Source organism: Scylla paramamosain, chromosome 17, assembly GCF_035594125.1.
Source record: "Scylla paramamosain isolate STU-SP2022 chromosome 17, ASM3559412v1, whole genome shotgun sequence".
NCBI lineage: Eukaryota > Metazoa > Arthropoda > Malacostraca > Decapoda > Portunidae > Scylla > Scylla paramamosain.
The window spans coordinates 11,938,791-11,947,500 of record NC_087167.1 but is presented as its reverse complement, the minus strand read 5'-3'; the positions used below and the strand labels follow the sequence as shown (position 1 = coordinate 11,947,500).

Below are 8,710 nucleotides of genomic sequence, written 5' to 3'. Positions count from 1 at the left end.
ATGCAGGTATCCAAGTGTGTGTGTGAGAGAGAGAGAGAGAGAGAGAGAGAGAGAGAGAGAGAGAGAGAGAGAGAGAGAGAGAGAGAGAGAGAGAGAGAGAGAGAGAGAGAGAGAGAGAGAGAGAGAGAGAGTGGGTTGTGCATGTGTGAGTGTATCCATTTCACACAAGCAATATGGCACAAAGATGGAGACTAGGCAGCAAAAACTTGAGTAAAATCCTGCATATACACAACACCTTGATAAATCCACACATTTAAAAAAAGAGAGGAAAAGTAGTGGCAAGGAGTGTACACCAACTGAAGGAAAGACTCCATAAATAAAGAAACAGAGACAGAATCACATAAATACAAAATACATCAAGCCCTTGTAGATTGCAATTAGGCACATTCATCAGACACAAACTTTGAGTAAGGAAGGCACAGTTCCATAATATAGTACATCTTTAATGCAATGTTTTGAAATCCACATGTTCTACCATCTGGCCAAAAAATTGATAAAATAATTTGAAATAAAGAAATATATATACTGTAGCTTACATATTACATTAAGTCAAAGGCAAAGATGTATGCAAAAACACAGGTAGATACAGTATTGCATAGATAAACAGACTCATACTTACAAACACCACAGAGCACATCACAATCACACCTTACTTCCCTCATGTCACTGAAGAAAGGACTGCACGAGTATAGAAAAGGCGATAGACTCACAACTAGGTAAATATTTAGATAAACAGACTCACACATAGAAGCACAAAGCACTGCAGCACATCAGCACAGCACAACAGCACATCAGAATCACACCTCACTTTCCTCATGTCACTTTACAGACTATCGAGTGAGCAACGGCGACCTGAGTGAGCCACGGCCCCTCCCCAGCAGCCCATCAGATGAGGCGGTCAAGGTGGATGTGCGGCGGCTTGCCCTGCTGCAGCGAGAGAGTTGTGTATAGACCAGCTCCTCCTCCTCCTCATCTTCCCCGTCCTCATATCTTAAGAGGACTCGCTCATTACACTGTCAAGCTCATTATACTCGTGTAGAGGTTCTCATTTTAGTCCATACAGACCTTTATCGCTTTTTTTATCATATGTACAGTTAAGCAGGTTTTCTTGTATTTTTTTTTATCTTATATGGCTTTTCTCTTAGTTTGTTTGAATGGTGTGTGGCCAGACTTGCATCTCAGAGGTACTACATGATCAGTTATGAAATGACAAAGTGCCCAAAGTGTATAAGTATGTATGTTTTTTTGTTTTTGTAAGTTTCAGTCAAAAGTTACTTACAGTGTTACATATGAATTACACAAAACAAATGTCATATTGCTCTTGACCGAGATTAGAGAGTTTATGAAGAGTATATATATTTATTTTTCCAACAGTGCATGCAGCTCATATTGAAGAGAATTATAAAGAATGTATGCAAAAATGAAGTGTAAATTATGCAGGTTTGCTACAAGGCAGGCATTATATTCAAGTGTTTTTGCATTTTTAGTTATTAAGGGATGACTTATCTCCATTTTAAGTCTGTTCCAGAATTTACTGTGTTGCTCACTGAAGGAGATTTTACAGATGTGTATAGTATAATTTTTAAGCAGAATTTATAGTTATGATTGTTATTAGTCTCATTATCCAATGAGAATATTAAAGGTTTATATTAATTTTTGTCTGATATGTGATAGATAATCCAGGCTTACATTGCTTTGAAAACACTATTTTTAGATGCTTCTTGTGATAGCTCCTTGTTCTCAGTAGTGTGTAATGTGTTGTAAGCACTCTAAATTCCAGTGGCCAAGTAGTTGCCAGCTGCCTACATATCTATATTCCACACTGACATCCCCTTGAAGGAGGGCAGCTAAAACAAGACAGGCCTTGTTGCACTGTAGGAATAAAAAAAAAAAAAGTTGGTAATCATCAGGGACAGGTTTGTTTCTGGGAATGGAATCTTATATTTGGTAGGAAGAGTATGATGAATGATAATTTCTAATTTCTTTTTACAGTTGATGTTTCTATGATTTTTCCTGCATATTTAGACACTGAAGATGAATGAAGTGTTGAAATGTCTGGAAACGAGATAGAAATGCTGACAGTTTCATCACCCGTCAAACCCTTCTCACAAAAGTCAGTAACAATCACTTAAAAAGAAGGTTGGTGCTGATGACTTAACTTGATGTTCAGATGTACAGACATTGTCACACATGTTGATATTTTAGTTGATATGAGAGTTGTTTTGCCAATCACTAGTCGCTGAGGAGGCACCGGAGCTTGCTGGCTGGTGGACCACTGACTGCCTTGGATCATGCTGTTCTTGCCATTGGTGATGGATATGGGTCTTCCTGGGACTCTGGTGGGCACAGTGGGACACTGGGATCTTGTGGCCCTTCAGAATCTGTTGTTAGGGGTCTAGGTATTGTTTTCCTGTCATAGAGAGAGTAGCAGTGCTCTGTCAAAACATTTGTGGTGAATTAATGGTTTACCATTACCACTGGCCAAAGGGAAAAGTGATAGCCTTATTCTGGTATTCAAAATAATCCTACTTTCCATTTTGATCACAAACTGGTATTATTAGTTTTAATATTTAATTCTTCAATATCACTCAGATTAGTTATTTTCTGAGAAACAGACATACGTTTTAGAACATAACATAAGAAAATAAGAGAAGTTGCAAGAAGCTGTCAGAAGCAACCACTAATCACAGAAGCTATTTTTTACATCCATGATGTCTTGAGTGTGGTTTTGGGAATTAGATATTAACATCAGTAATATGAATTTGTGAGCAAAATGCAATGAAGTAAATAGGTTTATTGCACATTGAAAAAAAAAGCCTGTATTCTTTTTTCCTTAGATCAGTGGGTTTTGAAAAACTGCATACTGACAAAATATCTCGGTCCTAGGAAGGAAAGGGTTGGATACCAAGTGCAGAATTATGTGGCCAAATTTGATGTGATGCAATGGTATAGTGACCCACGAATTAATGTTCCAGTATACCCAGCTTGTGTGTGTTCCCAGTGTTCTGTAATGCTCATACATGGAAGTATTGGGAACACAACTATGCATACAAATCAGTGCTGCTATGAATATCCAGATGAATGTTAGTTCCTTGACATTCAGTTATGCTCAGTACCTGGTGTTGTCTGAATGTGTGGTAGTTGTGCCATTCAGCCCCTCTCCTGAGCACTAGCCCGGTGAGCACCATCCAGCCCCTCTCCTGAATGTTAACCTGATGACATTGACACTTTCACTGCTAGATGATTTTTGTCCATAATCTGCTACAACTTTTTGAACACTTTACTGCAATCTCTTTAGTAGTTGTGAAACATAAGAAAGTTTACTTCCTATTTTTTTTCAATGATATGAATGTTAAGAAAGGCTGACCATAGCAGTTAATGTGAGTAACTTGAGATGACTTGATGAACAAAAATTTATCTTCAGGCTCTAAAACTTGATCGCTCCTTTTGCTGGCAATCTCTCTCGAACTTTTAGAGCCAGTTTCCCTACTGTATTAGGCCAAGGATGGTACCTCCTAACAGTGCTATCTCCCAAAATTATATTCAAAACTTGCACAAGACTATTTGAAGGTCAAGGAGAAGTCAAACCAGTCAAAGGATTAGGCCCAAACAAGTGCTCAAGCATGAGAAAAAGGTGACCACAATTTTTTCAGCAGTCAGTTCTCCAAACCTGCAGTGGACTGACTTCCTCAGGGTCCTAGGGGTCATAGTTCACATCTGGGAGTCATGTGTATGCTTGCATGTATATGTGTACATGTGTGTGCATGTGTAGGGTGTATGTAGGGCATCATCAGGACATACATGAACACAATCACTCACTTACATTGTAGAGACTCATGATAATGTGTGGAGCCTCGGGGAAGTGTATCAGGGAATGCCTAGCTGTGTTATATATATATAGTCTTCAGTAGTCCTCACCCACTAAGGATATGATGCACTAGGGAATGACCCTTAAGAGTGACCTTCTGTATTTTGATTTTGTATGATGTGTATCCCTGAATCCATCATCATGGGATGATGTGTTGTATGGTTCTGTGTATATTGTAGTGTAACATGTTACACTACTATCCCTTCAAGGCCTTTATAAGAATTTCATCCAGTGTGTTACATTCTTGCACACTACACAGGTGATTCATTTTTATATTTATTATATTTTATTGACATGTTGGCATAAGGCTGGTAGTGTCACCCATCCCAGGCTGTGGAGTGTGTAAAGTAAGGTTACCAGGTCCTTTTTCCACCATTTATTTGCTTTTTCCTATCTTCTTTTCCTGTGTGTCAAGGCAAAATGTGTATTGACAATCTCTCTCTCTCTCTCTCTCTCTCTCTCTCTCTCTCTCTCTCTCTCTCTCTCTCTCTCTCTCTCTCTCTCTCTCTCTCTCTCTCTCTCTCTCTCTCTCTCTCTCTCTCTCTCTCTCTCTCTCTCTCTCTCTCTCTCTCTCTCTCTCTCTCTCTCTCTCTCTCTCTCTCTCTCTCTCTCTCTCTCTCTCTCTGTCTTTGACTGTGTTAAGGACAAATGTGTATTGACAGAATGGACAAAGGGAGCTGAATTATCATGGCAGACACCATGAGACTTTTTTGCTGGCATCCTCCAGAAATTAAACATGTAGAAGAGAGATTTTACAGAGAAAAAAAAAAAAATAGGGATTTGTTACATATATAAGTTACCCTTTAACATATATATAGTAGGACACAACAGGATTCTTGGGGTGCATTAAAAGAATAAAAAGAACACAGCATTATAATCCTAACAGCTACTTACCTAAGATTTTGATAGATAAAAGTTAAAGTTCCATGACTGAAGCAGTGAAGTTACTCAAGACATGCTTATGATGTGAGTAGAAAGCATGATGGAAATAGTGAAAAGTGCATAGGTTTGACATGTTTAGCAAAGGAGAGGGAATGACTGGTGGAATGGTGGTGTTGAACTGTAGTGTGCTGAGATTTTGCCACCTGTGGAGGATGGATGAAAGTGAAATGACAGAAATGAGGTAAAAAGTACAGAATAGAGGTTGGGAATGTGAGAGGATGTGTGTAAAATGACAGGAATGAAAAAAAAATATGGAATAGAGGCTGGGAATGAGATGACACCCAGCCAAGTGGTAGGATAGTACTGAAGTATTCAAGAGTGAGGGAGAAAGTAAGAATATGATACATGAACAAGTGTAAATGAAGACTTCTTTTTGCCATGGTCATCCCTTCAAGAGAATTCCCAGGAACTGACATCAGACTACACAAGGCTAGACTAATGGCTGAGAACTGAACATCTGATGCAGCAGCCAGTATATTACTTGAATTTCTTATTGACTAAGCCTTGGGTGATGTCTGAGACCCAAGTGGAGTAGTTGATGCTTTCTGTTGTCACCTTAACTGCATTGCTCCCCCAACTCTTGCAGGAGTTTCCTCTGACAACTTCTGTACTTTAATCAGCTTCATGTGCATAAGTGTCCCAGATTATGACATGAATGGTGACACATCTATGTACAAATATTATAGTCAATAATAGCCTCAATTAAGTAGCTACAGTACATACAATGTGAGTGAGGAGGTGGTAGGGAAGACTGAAGCACAAGTCCTGTACATCCTCTTATGTTTTAATTGCAAGTCTTCATTGAGAGAATGTTGAATCATCATTATGTTTAGATTCTCTCTTTGGAAGACTGGCAGCTGAAACATAAGGGAATGTATAGTATACCAACCTGAAACACCCTACCTTCTTACCCACTCATTTGTGTCATCTTTGTCCATATCACACTATCTTTCCTAGCCATTTTTCACATGTTCTCCTACTACTTAAGTACTACTTAAGTACTGCCATGCATACATGCTCCCAAGATTGCATTAATATGTGTACAAATGTTCCTTGCTGTGTGGGCATCTATAAGGGTCAGTTCTAAGGGTGGGAAGCAAGGGTGGCTTCTTCCTCCTTGTCACTGGGTAAGGGAGGAAAGGACTTGAATACTACATATGGTTATTATTTATCTATTATTTACTGTCATTATGGCAGAATTGCATCTGATCTTCTTTATTCAGATGTTTGTGAAGGAACATAAAACGGCTCTTGAATGCCATATGGTATTAATGAAAAGGTTGATCTGTTTAGGAAATATACCAGATTTCAATCAGATCTTGTTTATCCACCAATTTTTTTTTCATTTTTTTTTTTTTCCCTGGAAGTATGTGTGTGACTGTATGTGTGAGGATTCAAAGCATCATTTGTAGTATCTGAGAGAGCAATATAGTCATACACACACACACACACACACACCAGATACACACACACACACAAGATACAAATGGCAGGAAGAATCAGGCTTCTACTGTCCCAAGCCAACACTCAATCCCTTAACTCTAACAAAGTGCACAACTTCTGTAATGAGAAATTCATATTGACCAGTTCCTGAGAGGCAAACACATACCATATGTGTAGGTACAGGTGAATTGTAATTACAAAAGAACTGCATTCCCCAAAAAAAACATGTAAATAAAAAGTTTGTAAATGAAGATCAACCATAGATTCTCTTCATTTTTTTTATATTTGATACATTTTACAATATTTTTTAGGTTAAACATATGGATTATACATTCACACATCATGGTAAAGAAAAACATTTGGTTCATGAGGAAAAGTGTGAATAACTTGTAAATTATCAATGCTATCAATGCTATCAATGCTAAAAGTGTACACAAAATATACATTCAGGTCAGATTTTTGTAAGACTGACATATTTAAAAATGTCATATTTAAAAATGTCAGTCAGCAACAAAATTAACAGGCTAATGTTGTGGAAAATCAAAGGTTCCATTACATTCAGTGACTGCTGGAATGTAGTAGGTTGCCACAGAATAGCATTGTTGGAAGTACAGGTGTCCATAGGTCATGGTTACTGTATTCATGAATGACAAGCATTAAAATGTGGCATGGAAGAGATTCAAGTGAGCAGATGATGGCAAACAGGATGGCTGTATGATGTGTGCTGTGCCATATTATATAATGACTCCTTAACGTGTATTATTGTTTTCTTTTCTTGCATATTCATAATTTCTGTTAGTTCTTCTCTTCATATACCATGTTCCCTTATGAAATTTAACATTTTATTGACTAAAGTCATGACTTTTTTCCCTCTTATTGTAATATAAGTCATGTGAGGAAGGAACTAAGGCTTGCAGTGTGAGAGACTTGAAGAAGAATGTCTGCAAAGCTTAACTGCAAACTAACTCTAACATTTGTTATTATTAGCAAGTACTACTTTTTATCAGTTATTTTCATCGTGCATTGAGTCTTCTATTACAATGTAATAAGCTCTTGCTTCTTCTTCCATTCCATCTCCAGCATTTTTTTTTTTTCACTCTTCATTATTTCCCTCCATTTTTTTCCCCATTAGTGCTGCTTAGATTAGCCATCACAATCACTACTTTCATCATTCCATCTCTCCCAGCTTCACTTTATTTCCTGCCTTCCTCTCCCTTCCATTCCTTCTCCATTAGCGCTGCATAAACTAGCTGTCACATTCACTATTTTGATGCACTTCTCTGAAACACAACTTTCTGATGTACTGTACTAGAGTAAACATAACATCATTCTCAATGGAAGGAGTGTTGCAGCATTAGCCGGAACACAGCTAAGTTGAGCCCATGTGTTGGCAGGCCCACCAAAAATGCTCTTTGTCATAATAAAATGGAGAGAAAGACTGTACATTGTATGATTTTGGACATCCTGAAAGGTAGAGGGTTTGAATGAGAAGCAGTACCATATTATAATTAAATACATGTATACATACATTCATACTATTTCTACTACTATTATTATTACTGCTACTACTACAACTACTACTACTACTACTGCTACTACAAGTACCATGACTAATACTACTAGATACCAGCACTACTACTACTGTTGATGCTGTTATAACTACTATTACTACTACTGCTACTACTAGTGAATAGCTTCTCCTCCTCCTCCAACTACTACTACTACTACTACTACTATATGGAGGCTCCTACTGATGGTCCCCACTCCCACATATTATGACCCTGGCCTGGCACCACCATCAGAAAATGGAGACTTCTGGCAACACATGTGGTAATCAAGCTCTCTGCCCCTTCAACCCATAGCAATCCTTCACACCATCTATAGTAAAAGTACAGATGTTATTTACAAGCCCTTCTTTTCCTTTCCTTGACTGTGACAGGCCATGCTGTTGGACTGCTGTTTTGTGTCATGTCAGGGACCCCACTGGAAATAAGTCACAATACTTTTGTGGGCTATCCTTGTGAGTTTGCAATGTTTATAAGTTTTGTGTGTATGAAATTAACTAAATTCTCTCTCTCTCTCTCTCTCTCTCTCTCTCTCTCTCTCTCTCTCCATGAAGGCTGAAGAATGGACTATTGATAAGACTTGCGCATCCAGTACGTAAGTCATACATTCATTCGCAGTGTTATGTTCTTAGCTTCACGTGGGCAGTTATATAAATATGAGAGAGAGAGAGAGAGAGAGAGAGAGAGAGAGAGAGTTCAGACAGGATATGAAGCAACAGAAAAAAAGAAAGAAAAAAAGTAAATAAATGAAGAAGGAATGAAGGAAGGGAAAAATAATTAAAACGAGAAGATAAAGTGATAACGAAAAATAAACAAATAGAAAAAAAAATACAATAATACTCGAAGAATAATGGCGATGGGAGGAAACAATAGAGAAAACAAAGAAGGAAGG

At 38.0% G+C, this 8,710-nt stretch overlaps 1 protein-coding gene across 10 annotated transcripts in view; it reads left to right on the top strand.

Annotated features, from left to right (window-relative positions):
• Positions 1 to 7,692, top strand: part of LOC135108485 (monocarboxylate transporter 10-like) — a 78,382-nt gene extending 70,690 nt beyond the window's left edge. For all 10 annotated transcript variants that reach the window (XM_064019556.1, XM_064019547.1, XM_064019557.1 and 7 more), the window contains one exon: positions 830 to 7,692. In XM_064019556.1, the coding sequence (XP_063875626.1) occupies positions 830 to 951 (122 nt within the window). In that variant the 3' untranslated portion in view covers positions 952 to 7,692. The remainder of the gene's footprint in view (positions 1 to 829) is intronic.
• Positions 7,693 to 8,710: the final 1,018 nt, after the last annotated feature.